Source organism: Coregonus clupeaformis, unplaced genomic scaffold (assembly GCF_020615455.1).
Source record: "Coregonus clupeaformis isolate EN_2021a unplaced genomic scaffold, ASM2061545v1 scaf0047, whole genome shotgun sequence".
Classification (NCBI taxonomy): Eukaryota; Metazoa; Chordata; class Actinopteri; order Salmoniformes; family Salmonidae; genus Coregonus; species Coregonus clupeaformis.
Genome location: NW_025533502.1, coordinates 47,501 through 70,847, shown reverse-complemented (window position 1 = coordinate 70,847; position 23,347 = coordinate 47,501). Strand labels below are relative to the sequence as shown.

General features: G+C 49.2%; 1 protein-coding gene across 1 annotated transcript in view; it reads right to left on the bottom strand.

Moving 5' to 3' along the window:
- LOC121551786 (BAH and coiled-coil domain-containing protein 1) overlaps nt 1-23,347 on the bottom strand; it is an 80,995-nt gene that overhangs the window by 43,843 nt on the left and 13,805 nt on the right. The window contains exons 2-7 of the mRNA XM_045212740.1: nt 18,080-18,202; nt 14,173-16,584; nt 12,241-12,355; nt 8,779-8,990; nt 8,331-8,489; nt 2,759-3,042 (exon numbers count right to left, since the gene is read on the bottom strand). Of these exons, the coding sequence (XP_045068675.1) occupies nt 2,759-3,042; nt 8,331-8,489; nt 8,779-8,990; nt 12,241-12,355; nt 14,173-16,584; nt 18,080-18,202 (3,305 nt within the window). The remainder of the gene's footprint in view (nt 1-2,758; nt 3,043-8,330; nt 8,490-8,778; nt 8,991-12,240; nt 12,356-14,172; nt 16,585-18,079; nt 18,203-23,347) is intronic.

The following is a 23,347-nucleotide window of genomic DNA, read 5'->3' as shown; positions in this document are numbered from 1 at the left end:
CCCATTGCAGGAATCAAACCCGCAAACCTGGTGTTGCCAGCACTATTCCTTAACCACTGATCCATTGGAGTAAACCATGCGCAACTCACACAATGAGACTGAATGTAGTGATAGCCTAAAGTAAGGCATCCCATAATAACCAAAGACAAGCGCTAGAGAACATGCCCTACACTCTTAAAAAAAGGGTTCCAAAAGGGTTCTTCGGCTGTCCCCATAGGAGAACCCTTTTTGGTTCCAGGTAGAACCCTTTTGGTTCCAGGTAGAACTCTTTTGGGATCCATGTAGAACCCTCTGAGCAAAGGGTTCTACATGGAACCCAATAGGGTTCTACCTGGAACCAAAAGGGTTCTACCTGGAACCAAAAAGGGTTCTTCAAAGGGTTCTCCTATGGGGACAGCCAAAGAACCCTTTTAGATTCTAGATAGCACCTTTTTTTCTAAGAGTGTAGTGTCTACATTCAAGATGATGTAGCCAAATCTTGAGCGATCTGCTGATTGACCAAGAGGCTTCATCAGTATTGGTATGGTGTGTGTAAGGTTGCAAAATTCAGGTAACTTTCCTAAAATTCCCTGGTTTTCCCGAAATCCTGGTTGGAGGATTCATGAATTTCCTTCTTATTTCATTGTAATTCCAGGAATTAACCAACCAGTATTTCTGGAAAACCAGTGAATTCTGGGAAAGTCCCGGGATTTTGCAACCCTAGGTGTGTAGCACCGGTGTTCAGCTGAGCCAGGCATGAATTCAACCTGGATATATTGACTCTTACTGTGTGTAATGACCAACCAGGCAGTTTGCATCACCACCTATATTGAGCCCCCACTATTCCAGAGAGGCAGTCAGCAAATCCTAGGATAATATTGGGCTATGAAGCTATGAATAGGTATTGTACATGCTGTGGCCCAATGCTATTTGTGTGTGGGGAAGTATCAGCTGAATCATGACCCTGTAGTGTACTATGTAAGAAAACTGCTGGCGTTGTCATGAAAATAAGGTAGTTTGTGCGCGTGTGCATTTATGTTACTACGGGTGTGTATTCATGATAATGTGGGTGCGTGTGTGTGCACATACAGTGGGGAAAAAAAGTATTTAGTCAGCCACTATTTGTGCAAGTTCTCCCACTTAAAAAGATGAGAGAGGCCTGTAATTTTCATCATAACTATGAAAGACAAATTGAGAAAAAAAAAATCCAGAAAATCACATTGTAGGATTTTTTATGAATTTATTTGCAAATTATGGTGGAAAATAAGTATTTGGTCACCTACAAACAAGCAAGATTTCTGGCTCTCACAGACCTGTAACTTCTTCTTTAAGAGGCTCCTCTGTCCTCCACTCGTTACCTGTATTAATGGCATCTGTTTGAACTTGTTATCAGTATAAAAGACACCTGTCCACAACCTCAAACAGTCACACTCCAAACTCCACTATGGCCAAGACCAAAGAGCTGACAAAGGACACCAGAAACAAAATTGTAGACCTGCACCAGGCTGGGAAGACTGAATCTGCAATAGGTAAGCAGCTTGGTTTGAAGAAATCAACTGTGGGAGCAATTATTAGGAAATGGAAGACATATAAGACCACTGATAATCTCCCTCGATCTGGGGCTCCACGCAAGATCTCACCCCGTAGGGTCAAAATGATCACAAGAACGGTGAGCAAAAATCCCAGAACCACACGGGGGGACCTAGTGAATGACCTGCAGAGAGCTGGGACCAAAGTAACAAAGCCTACCATCAGTAACACACTACGCCGCCAGGGACTCAAATCCTGCAGTGCCAGACGTGTCCGCCTGCTTAAGCCAGTACATGTCCAGGCCTGTCTGAAGTTTGCTAGAGTGCATTTGGATGATCCAGAAGAGGATTGGGAGAATGTCATATGGTCAGATGAAACCAAAATAGAACTTTTTGGTAAAAACTCAACTCGTCGTGTTTGGAGGACAAAGAATGCTGAGTTGCATCCAAAGAACACCATACCTACTGTGAAGTTATGGGGGTGGAAACATCATGCTTTGGGGCTGTTTTTCTGCAAAGGGACCAGGACGACTGATCTGTGTAAAGGAACGAATGAATGGGGCCATGTATCGTGAGATTTTGAGTGAAAACCTCCTTCCATCAGCAAGGGCATTGAAGATGAAACGTGGCTGGGTCTTTCAGCATGACAATGATCCCAAACACACCGCCCGGGCAATGAAGGAGTGGCTTCGTAAGAAGCATTTCAAGGTCCTGGAGTGGCCTAGCCAGTCTCCAGATCTCAACCCCATAGAAAATCTTTGGAGGGAGTTGAACGTCTGTGTTGCCCAGCGACAGCCCCAAAACATCACTGCTCTAGAGGAGATCTGCATGGAGGAATGGGCCAAAATACCAGCAACAGTGTGTGAAAACCTTGTGAAGACTTACAGAAAACGTTTGACCTGTGTCATTGCCAACAAAGGGTATATAACAAAGTATTGAGAAACTTTTGTTATTGACCAAATACTTATTTTCCACCATAATTTGCAAATAAATTCATTAAAAATCCTACAATGTGATTTTCTGGATTTTTTTTCCTCATTTTGTCTGTCATAGTTGACGTGTACCTATGATGAAAATTACAGGCCTCTCATCTTTTTAAGTGGGAGAACTTGCACAATTGGTGGCTGACTAAATACTTTTTTTCCCCACTGTACGTGTGGGTATGCATCCGTGCGTACGCATCCGTGCGTACTTGTGTTTGTTTGTGTGTATGTATTCATGTTAATCTGTGTCGCCAGTATGCCACCCACCTGGGTGTGGTTGGGTCTGTGTTGGAGCTCCATGGTCTGTGCTGTCCTGTGGTGCTGCTGGGGCTGGGGGTGGGGTGGGGGGTGGGGGTGTGACTGGTGACTCTGTTGGTGCTGATGCTGATGCTGCAGATGATGATGCTGTTGATGCTGCTGGAGAGCGTACAGCTCCTGTTGCCGTAGAAACTGCGAGCGGGAGTACACAGCGGGGTGTTGTGGGTGTATGTGGGAGGAGGGCCCTCGGGCTCCGTACACAGGGGGCCACAGCCCAGGCTGCTCCATCACATCTAATGAGAGAGAGAGGAGTGGATCAGAGGAGCCCACACACACACATACACATACACACACACACAAATGCATTCATGCATATGTATATGTATAAGTATACATACACACGTCCCAGCTATCACATAACGTTCTGAGAACCACATGTTTCTTAGAGCATGGTGACAGCATAGTTGTCCTATGGTTATTTTGCATACAACCTTCCCACAACTTTCTGGGAATAGTGCAGGATACCCAGCTAGCACATAACGTTCTGAGAACCATATGTTTCTTAGGTGGGAATTTCAGTACTTCAGCATAACATTTCCTACAGGTTTCCTAATGGTTCTATATAAAGCAATGTTCTCAAATTGTTCAGAGAACGTTAAGAAGCAATGTACTTCTGTGAGAATTTCAGTACTTTAGCATCATGTTTTCTACAGGTTTCCTCATGGTTCTATTTAAAGTAATGTTCTCAGAACATTAAAAACTATAAAAATTACAAGAAAACACTAGTAACATTCTAATAATGTTATTTAAAAACAAATACATTCCGTTCTCAGCGTCAACAAAACTCTCTCTATCCTCCACCTTGTTAAGTGTGTTCAGGTGTGTTGGCCATGCCCACTAATTGGCCACACCTGATCTTAATTAGTGCTTGTTTCCTTTGATATGGGGTTTGTTTGATAGACTAAAATGAGCATCTTTGTATGAATAAAAAAAAAACATGGCATGCTAGCGCCATCCTGGGGGGCACAGTGAACTAATTCCATAGAGAACAGAAGATCATAGGTTCGAATCTCACTGACACCGTGCCATAATAAACAATAAATATGCTTGCATGATTAATGCCTAAGCAAATTAATCAAATGAGTTCAAAACAAATAACCTAAGCTAACAGTGTTATTAAAAGTCTTATTGAAACATGTTCTCAGAACGTTATTTAATTACCTTCAAATAACCTATAATTTCCATTCTCAGAATGTTAATAAAACCTAATGGAACCATAGTAAAACGTTCTCAGAACCTACCTGCAACCTAAAAATGAACGCTCCCAGAAGAGGCTAAATGTTCATTTCCATTCTCAGAACGTTTACATTTTTTTCCAGTTTACCGGTCAGGAAACTTATGGTGTCGTTCCCAGAACCAATGGGAAACCAAAAACATACATTCCCACAACTTCCAAGGAACCAAATGTGCTAGCTGGGGTACACCCACGCATGCACACACATGCACACGCAACCCCCCCCCCCCCCACACACACACACACACACACACACACACACACACACACACACACCAACATCAACATCAACATCAACACCATGGGGGGCAAGGAGCTAAGTTGTACATTAATGTATATCTCTCAGAAAGTATAACCCAGACATGTACATGTATCTGTATGTCTCAATGCTGGAACACCAGTACTGTCATCTCTCACACAAAAGCAAAGCCCTCACTTCCACACAAGATAACACACACTGATCACATCCCTCGAACAAAGACTGCTGCTTTATGCTGAGAACATGGTCACCTAAACAGCAGCACTCCCACGCTCTCTCTCTCTTCCTCCTCTCTATATCTCTTTCCCCCCTCTCTCTCTCCCCCTCTCTCTCTTTCTCTCCTCTCTCGATCTCTCTCTCCCTCCTCTCTCTCTCTCTCTCTCCCTCCCTCCTACCTGAATAGAATGAATTCTCATAGGAGCTGTCCTGAGAATACACTGGAATGTGGGAGTCATGACTATAATGAGATACTACATGATGATGATAACAGAGAGCCACTGACCAGTAACCAAAGTACTGTCCCCTTGGAGCGATCGACCCTGCAGTGCTCCCTAAACATTCCCCCACCCATCCAGCCTAGCATCCTCCAGCCCGCTCTCCAGGCCACATGAGTAGTCTGTGGACCAGCAGGGATGCTAGTTCCCATGTTCAGGAGGAGCATAGCTCAGCCGTTCCCCTGATGTGTCTTTTTTTACAGACCAGAGAGGAATGCTGTGTGTGTGGACTGCGAATCTGGGTAGAGGGCAGCTGAGCACATTGACTATGACACATGGAGCTCAGATTTGGGGATTCAGATTCCCAGGCCTTCTTCTCCCTCTCTCTCTCTCTCTCTCTCTCTCTCTCTCTCTCTCTCTCTCTCTCTCTCTCTCTCTCTCTCTCCCTTCTTCCCCCTTCTCTCTCCCCCCCTCACTCTTTCTCTCCTTCTCTCTCTCCCTCTCTTTTTCTATCCCTCTCTCTCTCCAACTCAATGTGTTTCCTCCCCTTCCATATTTCACAGTACACTCATTAATGTGCATGTCCAGTCTGATCCTCCTTTCCACCCCCTCAGCCCCCCTGACGCACCATGGAACCTTTGTTCTGAAACATTAACCCGGCTAAGCTAATCTTTCCCCGGGGAAGGGTTTCGTGGATGCACTTCCCCTCTCCTCTACAACTCCTGCGGAGCGCGGAAGGAAACACGGCACTGAGGATGGAGAGCTAATTAAATTTCACAGCCTGTTTGCTGAATAAGGCCTGCTTGTATAGATGTAGAGCAGAAGAGAGCACTGCTTTACTTTCTTCCTCTGTGGTGTGTGTGTGTGTGTGTGTGTGTGTGTGTGTGTGTGTGTGTGTGTGTGTGTGTGTGTGTGTGTGTGTGTGTGTGTGTGTGTGTGTGTGTGTGTGTGTGCGTGTGCGTGTGCGTGTGTACACATATGTTTTTGAAGCACACCTGACCCATCCAGGAGCCAGCCCTGCGGGGACAGAACAGGCGGTGAGTAGAAACTGGGATGAGTATTCTCTGTGTGTGTGTGTGTGTTTTGTACGTGCAAGCTTATATGTGTGTGTGCGTGTGTGTGCGTGCATGCCTGTGTGTGTGTTTTTCTATGTGGATGTGTATATGTGTGTGGGTGTTGGTTTGTGTGAGACAGCTGTTAACAGAAAGCTCATACTAATGCAACCAACAAATAAAGGAAACGTTGCAGTAAAACCATTGGATGGAGTAGAAAACAACAGACAGGGACTGTAATAAGATAATAAAATGAACCACAGTTCAAGAGGTCAAGGTTGAGGGTAGGGGTTAAGGGGTAATGGTAGAGTTTAAGGGGTAATCTCACACAAAAGCAAAGCCCTCACTTCCACACAAGATAACACACACTGATCACATCCCTCGAACAAAGACTGCTGCTTTATGCTGAGAACATGGTCACCTAAACAGCAGCACTCCCACGCTCTCTCTCTCTTCCTCCTCTCTATATCTCTTTCCCCCCTCTCTCTCTCTCCCCTCTCTCTCTTTCTCTCCTCTCTCGATCTCTCTCTCCCTCCTCTCTCTCTCTCTCTCTCCCTCCCTCCTACCTGAATAGAATGAATTCTCATAGGAGCTGTCCTGAGAATACACTGGAATGTGGGAGTCATGACTATAATGAGATACTACATGATGATGATAACAGAGAGCCACTGACCAGTAACCAAAGTACTGTCCCCTTGGAGCGATCGACCCTGCAGTGCTCCCTAAACATTCCCCCACCCATCCAGCCTAGCATCCTCCAGCCCGCTCTCCAGGCCACATGAGTAGTCTGTGGACCAGCAGGGATGCTAGTTCCCATGTTCAGGAGGAGCATAGCTCAGCCGTTCCCCTGATGTGTCTTTTTTACAGACCAGAGAGGAATGCTGTGTGTGTGGACTGCGAATCTGGGTAGAGGGCAGCTGAGCACATTGACTATGACACATGGAGCTCAGATTTGGGGATTCAGATTCCCAGGCCTTCTTCTCCCTCTCTCTCTCTCTCTCTCTCTCTCTCTCTCTCTCTCTCTCTCTCTCTCTCTCTCTCTCTCTCCCTTCTTCCCCCTTCTCTCTCCCCCCCTCACTCTTTCTCTCCTTCTCTCTCTCCCTCTCTTTTTCTATCCCTCTCTCTCTCAACTCAATGTGTTTCCTCCCCTTCCATATTTCACAGTACACTCATTAATGTGCATGTCCAGTCTGATCCTCCTTTCCACCCCCTCAGCCCCCTGACGCACCATGGAACCTTTGTTCTGAAACATTAACCCGGCTAAGCTAATCTTTCCCCGGGGAAGGGTTTCGTGGATGCACTTCCCCTCTCCTCTACAACTCCTGCGGAGCGCGGAAGGAAACACGGCACTGAGGATGGAGAGCTAATTAAATTTCACAGCCTGTTTGCTGAATAAGGCCTGCTTGTATAGATGTAGAGCAGAAGAGAGCACTGCTTTACTTTCTTCCTCTGTGGTGTGTGTGTGTGTGTGTGTGTGTGTGTGTGTGTGTGTGTGTGTGTGTGTGTGTGTGTGTGTGTGTGTGTGTGTGTGTGTGTGTGTGTGTGTGTGTGTGTGTGCGTGTGCGTGTGCGTGTGTACACATATGTTTTTGGAAGCACACCCTGACCCATCCAGGAGCCAGCCCTGCGGGGGACAGAACAGGCGGTGAGTAGAAACTGGGATGAGTATTCTCTGTGTGTGTGTGTGTGTTTTGTACGTGCAAGCTTATATGTGTGTGTGCGTGTGTGTGCGTGCATGCCTGTGTGTGTGTTTTCTATGTGGATGTGTATATGTGTGTGGGTGTTGGTTTGTGTGTGAGACAGCTGTTAACAGAAAGCTCATACTAATGCAACCAACAAATAAAGGAAACGTTGCAGTAAAACCATTGGATGGAGTAGAAAACAACAGACAGGGACTGTAATAAGATAATAAAATGAACCACAGTTCAAGAGGTCAAGGTTGAGGGTAGGGGTTAAGGGGTAATGGTAGAGTTTAAGGGGTAATGGTTAAGGGTAGGGTTAAGGGGTAAGGGGTAAGGGGTACTCCCGAGTGGCGCAGTGGTCTAAGGCACTGCATCCCAGTGCTAGCTGTGCCACTAGAGATCCTGGTTCGAATCCAGGCTCTGTCGTAGCCGGCCGCGACCGGGAGACCCATGGGGCGGCGCACAATTGGCCCAGCGTCGTCCAGGGTAGGGGAGGGAATGGCCGGCAGGGGATGTAGCTCAGTTGGTAGAGCATGGCGTTTGCAAGCCAGGGGTTGTGGGTTCGATAAAAAAATTATGTATGCACTAACTGTAAGTCGCTCTGGATAAGAGCGTCTGCTAAATGACTAAAATGTAAATGTAATGGTTAAGGGTAGGGGTAAGGGTAGGGTTAATGGTTAAGGGTAGGGGTAAGGGTAGGGTTAAGGGTGTAATGGGGTAATGGGGTAACTAAGTAAGGATGTAGAGTGACATATGCAAGAGGAGAAAACCATTGAGAAAAACATACTGAGAAAACACACTGAGAAAACACACTGAGAAACACATTGAGAAAAACACATTGAGAAAAACAGTGAGGCTCACCCAGGTGATGTGTGGCAGGGTGGGCAGCAGGCTCTGTGGGTAGCACCACCAGCTGGGTAGACGGGTCCTGGGGCAGAGGCAGCACAGGCTGTAGAGACCCTGGCATGGCTGCAGAGAAACCTGGGGTGAGGTTCTGGTGAAGGGCTGAGTGGCCGATTCCTGCAACATCAGAAAGATATTACGACAGATTCAGTAGCAATGTGTAATTCATTAACAATACAGCTATACTGGAACACAGCTTTCAAAGGCAGCAACAGGACATTACATAGTAAGATGAAGAATGATCCAGAATACATCTGTAGGCCCGTCTTATCTCTTTTTCCATGATTGTTTTATATATATTCTATCTTTATTGAGGCATTACAATTGATTTATAGTGCGACACCAACACGTTGGTTATTATAGCAATAAGAGTTTTCTGAATTTGAATCCAAGATAACTTTCTCACCGTAGGAGTGGCTTGTCATCCAGATGGAGGGGCTTCCAGTGCTTGGCATCCAATGGTGGTGGGCCGAGTGGGCGTGTGCGTGTGCAGAGGGGTCTCCTAATTGGCCAGATTGTAGAGAAGTCCCACCCGGCACCATGAGGTGAGAGGTGATGTCACCGTGACAGCTGTTGGACGGATGGATCCTTGTGAATTCCACTGGATCCTTATTATCCCTAAGATAGGACCATTGAGAGAGAAATAAGGAGACAGAAAACACAGAATAATATAGAGGAGAAAGGTGGGAGTAGAGGAGAAAGGTGGGAATAGAGGAGAAAGGTGGGAGTAGAGGGGGAAGGTGGGAATAGAGGAGAAAGGTGGGAGTAGAGGGGGAAGGTGGGAGTGGAGGGGGAAGGTCGGAGTAGAGGGGGAAGGTGGGAGTGGAGGGGGAAGGTGGAGTAGAGGAGAAAGGTGGGAATAGAGGAGAAAGGTGGGAGTAGAGGGGGAAGGTGTGAGTGGAGGGGGAAGGTAGGAGTGGAGGGGGAAGGTAGGAGTGGAGGGGGAAGTTGGGAGTAGAGGGGGAAGGTTGGAGTGGAGGAGGAAGGTGGGAGTAGAGGAGGAAGGTGGGAGTGGAGGAGGAAGGTTGGAGTAGAGGAGGAAGTTGGAGTGGAGGGGGAAGGTGGGAATAGAGGAGAAAGCTGGGAGTGGAGGGGGAAGGTGGGAGTAGAGGAGGAAGGTGGGAGTGGAGGGGGAAGGTGGGAATAGAGGAGGAAGGTGGGAGTAGAGGGGGAATGTGGGAGTGGAGGGGGAAGGTGGGAGTAGAGGGGGAAGGTGGGAGTGGAGGAGGAAGGTAGGAATAGAGGAGGAAGGTGGGAGTAGAGGGGGAAGGTGGGAGTGGAGGGGGAAGGTGGGAGTAGAGGGGGAAGGTGGGAGTGGAGGAGGAAGGTCGGAGTAGAGGAGGAAGGTGGGAGTAGAGGAGGAAGGTGGGAGTAGAGGAGAAAGGTGGGAGTAGAGGAGGAGGGTGGGAGTAGAGGAAAATGGTGGGAGTGGAGGGGGAAGGTGGGAGTAGAGGAGGAAGGTGGGAGTAGAGGAGGAAGTTGGAGTGGAGGGGGAAGGTGGGAATAGAGGAGGAAGGTGGGAGTAGAGGAGAAAGGTGGGAGTGGAGGGGGAAGGTGGGAGTAGAGGAGGAAGGTAGGAGTAGAGGAGAAAGGTGGGAGTGGAGGGGGAAGGTGTGAGTGGAGGGGGAAGGTGAGAGTAGAGGAAGAAGGTGAGAGTAGAGGAAGAAGGTGGGAGTGGAGGGGGAAGGTGGGAGTAGAGGAGGAATGTGGGAGTGGAGGGGGAAGGTGGGAATAGAGGAGGAAGGTGGGAGTGGAGGGGGAAGGTGGGAGTAGAGAAGGAAGGTGGGAGTAGAGGAGAAGGGTGGGAGTGGAGGGGGAAGGTGGGAGTAGAGGAGGAAGGTGGGAGTGGAGGGGGAAGGTGGGAATAGAGGAGGAAGGTGGGCGTAGAGGGGGAAGGTGAGAATAGAGGAGGAAGGTGGGAGTGGAGGGGGAAAGTGGGAGTAGAGGAGGAAGGTGGGAGTAGAGGAGAAAGGTGGGAGTGGAGGGGGAAGGTGGGAGTAGAGGAGGAAGGTGGGAGTGGAGGGGGAAGGTGGGAATAGAGGAGGAAGGTGGGCGTAGAGGGGGAAGGTGGGAGTAGAGGATGAAGGTGAGAGTGGAGGGGGAAGGTAGGAGTAGAGGAGGAAGATGGGGTGGAGGAGGAAGGTGGGAGTAGAGGGGGAAGGTAGGAGTGGAGGGGGAAGGTGGGAGTAGAGGAGGACGGTGAGAGTAGAGGGGGAAGGTGAGAGTAGAGGAGGAAGGTGGGATTGGAGGGGGAAGTTGGGAATAGAGGAGGAAGGTGGGAGTAGAGGAGGAAGGTGGAGTGGAGGGGGAAGGTGGGAGTAGAGGAGGAAGGTGGGAGTAGAGGAGAAAGGTGGGAGTGGAGGGGGAAGGTGGGAGTAGAGGAGGAAGGTGGGAGTGGAGGGGGAAGGTGAGAGTAGAGGAGGAAGGTGGGATTGGAGGGGGAAGTTGGGAATAGAGGAGGAAGGTGGGAGTAGAGGAGGAAGGTGGAGTGGAGGGGGAATGTGGGAGTAGAGGAGGAAGGTGGGAGTAGAGGAGAAAGGTGGGAGTGGAGGGGGAAGGTGGGAGTAGAGGAGGAAGGTGGGAGTGGGAGTGGAGGGGGAAGGTGGGAATAGAGGAGGAAGGTGGGAGTAGAGGAGGAAGGTGGAGTGGAGGGGGAAGGTGGGAGTAGAGGAGGAAGGTGAGAGTGGAGGGGGAAGGTAGGAGTAGAGGAGGAAGGTGGAGTGGAGGAGGAAAGTGGGAGTAGAGGGGGGAGGTAGGAGTGGAGGGGGAAGGTGGGAGTAGAGGAGGAAGGTGAGAGTAGAGGGGGAAGGTGAGAGTAGAGGAGGAAGGTGGGAGTAGAGGAGGAAGTTGGAGTGGAGGGGGAAGGTGGGAATAGAGGAGGAAGTTGGGAGTGGAGGGGGAAGGTGGGAGTGGAGGGGGAAGGTGGGAGTAGAGGAGGAAGGTAGGAGTAGAGGAGAAAGGTGGGAGTGGAGGGGGAAGGTGGGAGTGGAGGGGGAAGGTGAGAGTAGAGGAGGAAGGTGGGAGTAGAGCAGAAAGGTGGGAGTAGAGGAGGAAGTTGGAGTGGAGGGGGAAGGTGGAATAGAGGAGGAAGGTGGGAGTGGAGGGGGAAGGTGGGAGTAGAGGAGGAAGGTGGGAGTGGAGGGGGAAGGTGGGAATAGAGGAGGAAGGTGGGAGTAGAGGAGGAAGGTGGAGTGGAGGGGGAAGGTGGGAATAGAGAAGGAAGGTGGGAGTAGAGAAGGAAGGTGGGAGTGGAGGGGGAAAGTGGGAGTAGAGGAGGAAGGTGGGAGTAGAGGAGGAAGGTGGGAGTGGAGGGGGAAGGTGGGAGTAGAGGAGGAAGGTGATAGTGGAGGGGGAAGGTAGGAGTAGAGGAGGAAGGTGGAGAGGAGGAGGAAGGTGGGAGTAGAGGGGGAAGGTAGGAGTGGAGGGGGAAGGTGGGAGTTGAGAAGGAGGGCTCTAATTGAGAAGATCCCAATACGCATGGAAAGTGGATGATGTCACAATTGGTCAAATGTAAACACAACTGGAGACACCTTTTTGAAGACCTGTTTTTGACACTACAGCGTTACGGTGTGTAGGAGTGGTTGCTAACTAACTGTTAACAACTTTAACTGTGGGGTGAAACAATTCACTTATATACTGTTAGTTGGCTACCGCACCGCTCTATGCTAACAAACACAACGCTGCCTCCAAAACTGGTAGGGTGTCTCCAGTAATGATATGTTTACATGTTGCTGTTTGTGACATATCCTCTTTTCAAGCGTATAGTGATGGCCTTGGTAGGTCTAGGTTTTGTTCTTGTTGACTCAGGAAGTTGCCCAGCTGTGTATGATGATGTCATATTGCTGAGTAATGTAAGACTGAGTCTCACCTGATGTAGGCCTCTCTGTCTCGGTCCAGGCAGGTCAGACCCATCCGCTCTGCACTTATCCTCTTCCTCTCCTCCTCTCCTGCAGGGTCTGAGGGGTACATGGAGCGAGGAGGTCCTAGGAGACAAATACCAGTTCAGGCAGTAGTCTTCACCACCTATCCCCTGATGAGCCCTAACCCCCAACACTCAGTCTCTGTACCTCACAAATCTCTATCTAAAACTAACCTTAAGCGTGGAATCTCTACCTAACCCTAACCTTAAGGGTGGAATCTCTTCCTAACTCTAACCTTAAGGGTGGAATCTCTACCTAACCCTAACCTTAAGGGTGGAATCTCTTTCTAACTCTAACCTTAAGGGTGGATTCTCTACCTAACTCTAACCTTAAGGGTGGAATATCTTCCTAACTCTAACCATAAGGGTGGATTCTCTACCTAACTCTAACCTTAAGGGTGGAATCTCTACCTAACCCTGACTTTAAGGGTGGAATCTCTTCCTAACCCTAACCTTAAGGGTGGAATCTCTTTCTAACTCTAACCTTAAGGGTGGATTCTCTACCTAACTCTAACCTTAAGGGTGGAATCTCTATCTAACCCTAACCTTAAGGGTGGAATCTCTTCCTAACTCTAACCTTAAGAAGGGAATCTCTTCCTAACTCTAACCTTAAATTCTCAGACACACCAGTAGTGTTTGCTGGCCCAGAGTACTTAGCACCTCTGAATGTGATTTGCAAACCGAGTGCACACCGATTTTACATGTATAGTTGTGTGAAATTTGTTGGCAGTCAGACATCTACAGCGGGTGATCACTAAAACACAGCGCGCTGAACGAACGCTAGATCCACATTCAATGCAATGTGTGCGCGCCTTTACAGTGGAATCTCAACCTAACCCTGACCTTAAAAGTGGAATCTCTACCTAACCCTAACTCCCAGGGAACCCTAACTCCCAGGGAACCCTAACTCCCAGGCAACCCTAACTGCCAGGGAACTCTAACTCCCTTACTTCCTACAAGGGTTGCAAAATTCCGGTAACTTTCCCAAATTCCCAGGTTTTCCAGAAATCCTGCTTGGAAGATTCCTGGAATTACAAGGGAATTATCAGGAAATCTGGGAATCCTCCAATCAGGAATTCTGGAAAAATGCGGAACTTTGAGAAAAATACTGGAATTTCGCAACCCTAATCTCTACCTAACTAGGTTTATACCTGACTCACCTGTCTGCCTCCCTCTTTGCCAAAGTCTTACTCTCCACCCTCACCAATGGGTCTGCTTCTACCTGCCTCTCTCTCTCTCTCTCTCTCTCTCTCTCTCCTCTCCCAACCATACCCATTACAGATCTGCTGCCTGCCTCTCTCTCTCTCTCACTCTATCTCCCTCCCAACCATACCCATTACAGATCTACTGCCTCTCTCTCTCTCTCTCTCTCTCTCTCTCTCTCTCTCTCTCTCTCTCTCTCTCTCTCTCTCTCTCTCTCTCTCTCTCTCTCTCTCTCTCTCTCTCTCTCTCTCTCTCTCTCTCTCTCTCTCTCTCTCTCTCTCTCTCTCTCTCTCTCTCTCTCTCTCTCTCTCTCTCTCGCCTCTCTCTCTCGCTCTCTCTCTCTCTCTCTCTCTCTCTCCCTCTCTCTCTCTCCCACTCTCTCTCTCTCTCTCTCTCTCTCTCTCCCAACCATACCCATTACATATCTACTGCCTCTCTCTCTCAACTATACCCACTACAGATCTACTGCCACTACTCCTCTATTTTCCTCCCAGTGCAGGCCTTTAACTGTTTAGTCAAATAAAGCTGTTTCTACTTTTGGCTTTGGCAAAGCCCGCTGTTTATTTTTCATCAGCGAGGTCTTCCAAAGGTCGTAGATAAATAATCTCTGCTCAGTTCCCCTGCTCCTTCTGTTTATTTAAGCAAGCGACCCCAAGGGCCCGGAGGTTACCCCCGCACCTTTCATGGAGGGGTGTACCCGCCCCTGCCGGCTGTTGGGGTGGGCGTCCACCGGGCGACAAGACGGCTCCCTCTGCCTCGCCACGGCGACTGCGATGCCCACAGGCGGCTGGCGCACCTCTCCCTCGCCGTGACCCGCCGCCTCGCCCACCTCCCGGCCACGCCCCCCACAGTCAGAGCGCTCGCCGTCATTGGCCGGGCCCTTCCTGGTGGGCAGGGCCTGTTGTTGTTTGCTGCCTTGCAGGGTGCAGCTAACCCCGGGGTTGCCACCTCCAGGACCACCAGGGCCACCGGATTTGAGGCTCCCCAGGCCTCCGAAGGGACTCTTCTGGGAGAGGAGCAGGGGCTGCTGCTGGGTGCTGTACTTCAGAAGGCTCTTCATGGCACTGCTCTCCCCATGGGCCTGTGAGGCAACTTGGGGGTCCTGCTGCTGCTGAGAGGGGGCTGGGGGTGGAGGTGGCTGGGGCTGGGGAGAAGGATGAGGAGGGAGGCCCATACCTTGCCCTGGTTGTTGCTGGGGCTGTTGCCTGCCACCACCACCGCCTCCCCCACTGAGAGACTCCATGTAGGCCTTACGCTGCTGCTCCTCCTCTGCAGGGTGGACATGGTGAGGCCTCATGGCCCAGGGGGGAACCGGGGGCTGCTGGGGGTGATGCTGCTGCCCCTGCCCACTGTTGCTGTAGCCGTACGGGGACATCTCCATCTCCAGCTTCCTGTTCAGGTCCTGGTCCTGGTTCTGTTTGTTGCTCTGGTTTAGCTCTGCTGCTGGGGCATCCGGGGCAGGCCCGCCGTGCTGCTGGTGGCGGATACGGGCCACCTTCTGACCATCTCTCTGTAAGGAACAGCTCCCACCGCCTGCACCTCCCCGACCTCCCAGGGGTGAGGCGTTGGGCAGGGGGCCCGGGAGGGAGCAGTCCCTGTAGGGGGAGGTGTTGACTGAGTGGGGGAGGGAGTGTCCGGCCTTGGCTCCCTGGGGAAGAGAGGGCCGGAACACATCGGTGGTGTCCACTCCCACGCTATTGATGCACTCGACGCTGCGGGAACGCACGGCTTGGTGCTGCTGGGGTTGAGGCTGCTGCTGCTGGGGCTGAGGCTGCTGGGGCTGGGGTTGTTGGGGCTGAGGCTGCTGGGGCTGGGGTTGTTGGGGCTGGGGCTGTGGCTGCTGGGGCTGGTGGTGGTGACTCTGCTGCTGCATCCAGTCCGGGGCCTTCTCAGCCTTTCTGTATGCTGCTGGATGCTGCTGTTGTTGCTGTTTCCTGTGCCAGTTACTGGGGGGCCCCCCTCCCCCACTCTTCTCCATAGCCTTGTCCTTGGCACTGCTGCCCCCACCCACCAACCCCTGGCAGTCGGTTGGGGTGCCCATCTGGAAGGGTTGCCCGCTGGACTTGTCCCCCTGGTGTCCTCCCCCTACAGATGGTATGAACGTGGGCCCTGTCACTTTGGGGTCTCGCCCCCCTCCCCCGCTGGACGGCCCTCCCCTCTCGTGCGGCGAGGGGTTGGTTAGAGGGGCAGGCGGAGGCGGGCAGAAGAAGTCCGGGTGGTGGTGTGTGTGGGGGTGTGAGTGGTGGGAGTGATGTGGATGGCTGGGGTGGAGCTGAAGGCAGTGGAACCCCCCCGGATGGGGGTGAGGGTGGTGGTGGAGGTGGGGGTGTCCTCCCCCACCGGCTGAACCCATTTGCAGGGGCGGCGCCACAGAGTAGGGCAGGGCGTGGTGAAGCATCTGGCCCCTCCCCTCCAGACAGTCCGAAGGCTGCTCGCTGATCCTCATCTCGCCGCTCACCCCCTCCTTGGTGCAGCGGACGTTCCCCCCACCCCCCATGTGTCTGTGGCTGACCTGTGTCTGAGCCCCCCTGCTCCTCACCACCTCCCCCCCATAGCTAGTCATGGAAGCCTTGGCCCCACCCGTCCCAGAGTCCCCCCCGTTCTGCATCTTTCCGTTGAGCAGGCAGGCGCTGAGGGGTCTGGCCATACCCATGGCCTGTTGGTGCTCCTTGTGCTCCATGGCCAGGGCGGCCTTGTGCCTCTCCAGGGCTCTGCTATTGACCTCCTCCAGGGATACCGGGTGCTGGGGGTACTGGGGGTGCTGCTGGTGGGGGTGGGGCTGTGTGTGACCAGGGTGTGGGTGGTGGTGGTGTGGATGTGAGGGCTGGGGGTGGTGGCTGTGGTGCTGCTGTCGCTCCTTGGCCTCCTGTTTGCTGCTGGGCCTCTCCTTGTCCTTGGTACTGGGCACCACCCCTCTCTCGACGGATGCCTCCTTCAGGCCCTTGTGTAGGCTGACTCCGCCCCCTGGGTCCATGTCCCGACTGCAGGAGCCCTGAGGGTGCCCCGGCCCCGCCCTGGAGATGGGCGGAAGGCCGTGATTGGCTGAAATGAGAGGTGGCTGGGACGGAAGGCTTCTTAGATAGAAGTTCTCTGTAAGATATAAAAGTTCCAAATTATATAAATTTAAAATATTTCAATGATATATACTGAACAAAAATATAAACCCAACATGTAAAGTGTTGGTCCCATGTTTCATGAGCTGAAATAAAAAATCCCAGAAATGTTCTAGACACACAAAAAGCATATTTCTCTCAATTTTGTGCACAAATGTGTTTATATCCCTGTTAGTGAACAAGATAATCCATCCACCTGACAGGAGTGGCATATCAAGAAGCTGATTAAACAGCATGATCATTACACAGGTGCACCTTGTGCTGGGGACAATAAAAAGCCACTCTAAAATGTGCAGTTTTATCACACAACACAATCCCACAGATGTCTCAAGTTTTGAGGGAGAGTGCAATTGGCATGCTGACTGCAGGAATGTCCACCAGAGCTGTTGCCAGAGAATTGAATGTTCGTTTCTCTACCATAAGCTGCCTCCAATGTCGTTTTAGAGAATTTGGCAGTACGTCCAACCGGCCTCACAACCGCAGACCACGTGTAACCACGCCAGCCCAGGTCCTCCACATCCGGCTTCTACACCAGCGGGATCTTCTGAGACCAGCCACCCGGACAGCTGAACAAACTTTATTTCTGTCTGTAATAAATCGCTTTTGTGGGGAAAAACTAATTCTGACTGGGTGGGCCTGGCTCCCAAGTGGGTGGGCCTGGGCCCCAAGTGGGTGGGCCTATGCCCTCCCAGGCCCATCCATGGCTGCGAAACTTGCCCATTCATGTGAAATCCATAGATTAGGGCCTAATTTATTTATTTCAATTGACTGATTTCCTTATATGAACTGTAACTCAGTAAAATCTTTCAAATTGTTGCATGTTGCATTTATATTTTTGTTCAGTATAAAATAAACAGACTCCTAAAGGGGAAGTGCAGGATTTTAGAAATTGGTGTTAGACGCTTCCTCACCCTGAAAGTAGTCAATGGGACAGGAGAAAGTGTAATTCATGGTTTGTTTTTCTTCAAACAGCCACTTTAGCCACCACTAGCTCACACATTAATGGCGAATGTGTGCAAATGTTAAAATGTCTTGACCAAATCTACTGAAATCAACTGAAGTCAACTCCATATTTGGTTTGATGTTACTTAGAGGTGATTTGGCCTTTAAAAAAATATTCACTTCCATTCACTGTTAGCTGGTAGTGGCTAAAGTTAGCTTAAGTTTGTAGTGGCTCTTTAATAGAAAACCAAACCATGGATTTCAGTTTTTACTAGCCCATAGACTACTTTCAGGGTGAGGAAACATCAAGTTGTAAAATCCTGAACTTCCCCATTAAAAAACATCCATTGGCCAACCAGGCAGCAAATCTAAAAGACAGGATTACATTATTACATTTAAGGTAATATCCCTGTGGGCATCGACATAGCTCGCAATATCCATTATCCAATTACATCATACTTTGTTGTGTTCAATTGGATTTCAATATCTTATTTCCGTCTGATTGAATTTTAATTCGTTTACCGACTCACCTTTTTGGGTGTCATAGAAACGGTGCTGCCCGTAGAGGACGCCGCTGTTGGCATGGTGATCCAAGTGGCTCATGGGAAGGAAGGTATGGGCGAGACTCCCTGAGAATCGAGGATACCCCGGGGCTGCTGGGAGGGAGAGCGAGAAAGAGAGAGAAAAAGAGAATGATGGAGAGAGAGGGGGGAGAGAGAGAGGGAGAGAGAGAGACTGATAAGACCTGACAGCAGCCACTGAGTTGGAGTTGTCCCGTCATGACTGTGGAAACGATATAATCCTTCAGGTCCAATGCAGCTGGTGTTGTATATACACTAATAACTATACAGCCTCGGCTTGTCATATTTCCTACTTGGATTTTGAATGCAAACAATAGAAGACAATCTCTGTCTTGGGGATTGTGGTAATGGAGGAAATTTGTCCTCTAAACATATGGCTGTCTCTCTCTGAGCTGAGGAAGCTAGATGTTCCTTCCGTCTGAAGCAAGAGATAACACAGGCCCCAATTTTAAAGGGCCAATCTGTGATATTTACATTGGATTGAAGTCCTCTATCTACACTGACTGGCTGTTGCCCTTCGATGCCCTTTTCTAGGGTTCAAAGGTCAATTTGACTGGAGACCTTTAAGACTCAGCACCTGGTTCTATGACAACAAGCCCATTTGGAGAATATTTACACTATCTCAATCTACCAGGATTAGATTTCAAACACAAAGGACTTTGAAGGTAGAGAAAGAAGGAAAGAAAGAAAGAGAGAGAGAAGGAGACAGAGAAGGAGAGAAAGCAATTGGAGAGATAGACTATAGTAAAGCCTTTAGACAATGAAAACAGCCACCGCTCTGACAACATCTTCTTCACGCATCAGAGACCCATCACAGCTCTGTCAGAGGCTGTTACCTCACTTGGAAGTTTATCCGATTCATGATCAACGTTAGATTTTAATATACTGTATCTATTTCACGCTGGCTCAAGCAACAGAGGGATAGAACTGAATCGAACTAAATAGTCATACTAACGGTGGGTAAAACGTCCATGAAATGTTCCAGAAATTTATATATATATATATATATATATATATATATATATATATATATATATATATATATATATATATATATATATATATATATAATATACATTTAAAGCAAATAATAGTCTATCCAAAATGGGGTGTTATGCCATGCTGGCCATGAAAAAACCCCCAGATGTATGGTCAACCCACACAGTACCCCTCCCCCATCCACACCCTACCACCCACACAATACCCTCTCCTGTCCACATCCTACCACCCACACAATACCCTCACCCGTCCACACCCTACCACCCACACAATACCCTCTCCTGTCCACATCCTACCACCCACACAATACCCTCCCCGTCCACACCCTACCACCCACACAATACCCTCCCCCGTCCACACCCTACCACCCACACAATACCTTCCCCCTGTCCATACCCTACCACCCACACAATACCCTCCCCGTCCACACCCTACCACCCACACAATACCCTCCCCCGTCCACACCCTACCACCCACACAATACCTTCCCCCTGTCCATACCCTACCACCCACACAATACCCTCCCCTGTCCACACCCTACCACCCACACAATACCCTCCCCGTCCACACCCTACCACCCACACAATACCCTCCCCCTTCCACACCCTACAACCCACAGGCTCCAGAGAAAGCCATGGAAAAGATGGTGATACCCTATATTCATCATTAATGTGTGTGTGAGAGAGAGGGGGGGGGTAGAGACGACAAGAGAGTAAGCGAGGGGGGGGGGTAGAGGTACAAGCTAAATGAAAGACAGACGTATTTGTGTTGGCAAGTGTGTTCTGTGTTCAGGAAAACAATGAGCAGGTGCAGTTCATTCTAGAGCGGTGTGGGGGGTACTGTATGTGTGTGTACTGTATGTGTGTGTACTGTATGTGTGTGTACTGTATGTGTGGGTACTGTATGTGTGGGTACTGTATGTGTGTGTACTGTATGTGTGGGTACTGTATGTGTGTGTACTGTATGTGTGTGTACTGTATGTGTGGTTACTGTATGTGTGTGTACTGTATGTGTGTGTACTGTATGTGTGTGTACTGTATGTGTGGTTACTGTATGTGTGTGTACTGTATGTGTGTGTACTGTATGTGTGTGTACTGTATGTGTGGGTACTGTATGTGTGTGTACTGTATGTGTGGGTACTGTATGTGTGGGTACTGTATGTGTGGGTACTGTATGTGTGTGTACTGTATGTGTGGGTACTGTATGTGTGGGTACTGTATGTGTGTGTACTGTATGTGTGGGTACTGTATGTGTGTGTACTGTATGTGTGTGTACTGTATGTGTGTGTACTGTATGTGTGTGTACTGTATGTGTGGGTACTGTATGTGTGTGTACTGTATGTGTGTGTACTGTATGTGTGGGTACTGTATGTGTGTGTACTGTATGTGTGGGTACTGTATGTGTGGGTACTGTATGTGTGTGTACTGTATGTGTGGGTACTGTATGTGTGGGTACTGTATGTGTGTGTACTGTATGTGTGGGTACTGTATGTGTGTGTACTGTATGTGTGGGTACTGTATGTGTGGGTACTGTATGTGTGTGTACTGTATGTGTGTGTACTGTATGCCTGTGTGTGTGTGTGTGTGCATCCGTTTGTGCCGCACATTTTTTTATGGCGGCTTAACAGCTTCGAGTGTTGAATGTCTCACTTTCTGCCTTAGAACAATGGGCTTGCGGTCTGTCTGCACTCCGCAGTGACTCTGGAGGGAGTGAGGAGAGTGTAGGCTTAATGACCTGGTCCAATTAATTTTGCACCAAATGGAAGAAAATGGACTGAAACAGGGAGGGACTACTTGAATTTCTCCAATTAGAAATGCTTATTTTCATATTCTGTTGCAAAACGTTTTAAAACGCCTTAATGAATACCAGCCTGGTCCTGGAGAAACCTCTAGACCAGTGGTCACCAAACTACGGCCCGCGGGCCGGATACGGCCCGTCAGCACATTTGGCCCGGCCCTCTGAACAATACCAGAGACGCTATCGGATTTTTTTCCTATTTGGCCTCCAGAAAAAAAATCCTAGGCCCGGCCCTGTCAAAGAGAGAACGGAATAATGGCGAAAAGGTTAGGTAAGAGAAAAATTGATTCAGAATGCAGGGTATTTAACCTGCAGTGGACAAACGATTATTTTTTTGTTCAATGCAAAGAAAAGGCTGTTTGTCTCATCTGTCAAGAGACGGTGGCGGTATTCAAAGAATACAATCTTCGCCGACACTATGAATCCCGTCACAAAGACAAGTACGATAGCTTGCAAGGCCAAATACGAGCAGACAAACTCTCAAAGCTAAAAAGTGGACTACTATCTCAGCAGAATACATTTGTACGCCAAGCTCAGCTGAACCAGGCATCCGTTCGGGCCAGCTTTCGGGTTGCTAAACTGATAGCAAGCAGCGGTAAGCCTTTCACTGACGGAGAGTTTGTTAAGAAATGTATGGATGCTGTCGCGGAGGAGGTGTGTCCCGAGAAGAAAGATGCATTTAATGCCGTAAGTCTGTCGGCCGAGTACAATCACCAGACGCGTTGAAGAAATCGGGAGTAATGTATATGCCCAGCTGCAGCAGAAGACGAAAGAATTTGACTTTTTTTCATTAGCACTGGATGAGAGCACGGACGTGCAAGACACAGCGCAACTGCTCATTTTTATTCGTGAGTTAGCGCAAACTTTGAGATATGCGAGGAGCTGGCAGCCCTCCAAAGTCTCAAAGGGACTACAACGGGAGAGGATATTTTTGACAAAGTGTGCCAAACCATGGAGAAGTTGGACCTGGACTGGTCAAAGCTAGCTAGCATCACGACTGACGGGGCTCCTAGCATGGTGGGCGAAACTCGCGGTCTAATAGGACGCATGAACCGGGAGTTGGAAAAAAGGGGTCTCACCGCCCCGCTACGAGTCCACTGCCTAATTCACCAGCAAGCACTGTGCTGCAAAGTGTTGACGTGGGATTCTGTAATGAAGGTTGTGGTGTCGTGCATAAGATGCATCAGAGCAAAGGGACTTAAACACAGGCAGTTCCAAGAATTCCTGTCTGAACTGGAGTCTACGCACGGAGATGTGCTGTACTACACAGAGGTCCGATGGCTGAGCCGGGGCAGAGTTTTGAGGCGTTTTTACGAGCTGCTATCCGAAATTAACGCATTTCTTCATTTAAAAGACAAAACGGTCCCAGAGCTGATCGACCCAGAATGGAAATGGCACCTCGCATTTTTAACAGACGTGACAGAAATACTTAACAGCCTTAACTTGCAGCTACAAGGCGAGGGGAAACTCATTTGCGACATGTATTCACACATAAAAGCATTTGAGGTGAAATTAGCGCTGCTTTTGGAACAAGTGAAAAAGCGCAACTTCGTCCATCTTCCTGCTACCCAAAACCTGTCGACAGAGAACCCAGCGGTCCTGTCCCAGCTGAAAAGTGCGTGGAAGCACTGGAAATGCTGAAGGCGGAGTTCGGTGTGCGATTCAGTGAACTACATGTTCATGCAAAAAGAAATCCGTCTTTTTCAGAACCCCTTTGTTGCCGACATTGATGAAGCCCAGCTTTCATATCAGTTTGAGTTGGCTGAGTTACAGAACTGTGATGTTCTGAAAGACGCATTCAAGCCCAACAGTCTCATTGACTTCTATGCCGCCTCCCAAACGACACATATCCAAACATCAAAAAACACGCAATGAAAATGTCCACAGTTTTTGGCAGCACGTATATCTGCGAGAAAACCTTTTCTCGCATGAAACTGCTGAAAACTCCGATGAGATCAAGATTGACAGATGAACATTTGCATCAGTGCTTGAGACTGGCTGTAACTAGAATGGAACCTGATATTCAACTTCTCACCAGCCAGATGCAGGCCCACAGTTCACACTGATGAACATACATAGGTAAGCTCACTTTTCTGACTTGAATGAGTCATTCTGAGCATAAACAAATATAATCATAATAAAATCTACTGGGATAAAATCCATCTTTACAACCATACTGGTAGTGAAATGTATTGTGCTGTGTAGGTGCTGTATCACTTAGTTCAGTTTCTCAACCTGCTTCCTTTGTGGTTTTCACAGGGAAGTTGATGAGAGAGAGCTGCAAACAGCGGTGTCTACAAGCCTACTGGAACCTACAAAAGGATTATAAGGAAGGAACACAAGAACTTTAAGAGACTGCTCATATGTGTCAGAGAGATTCTGCTCTGACAACTGAGCTGAACTTTTATCTGTTAAGATTGT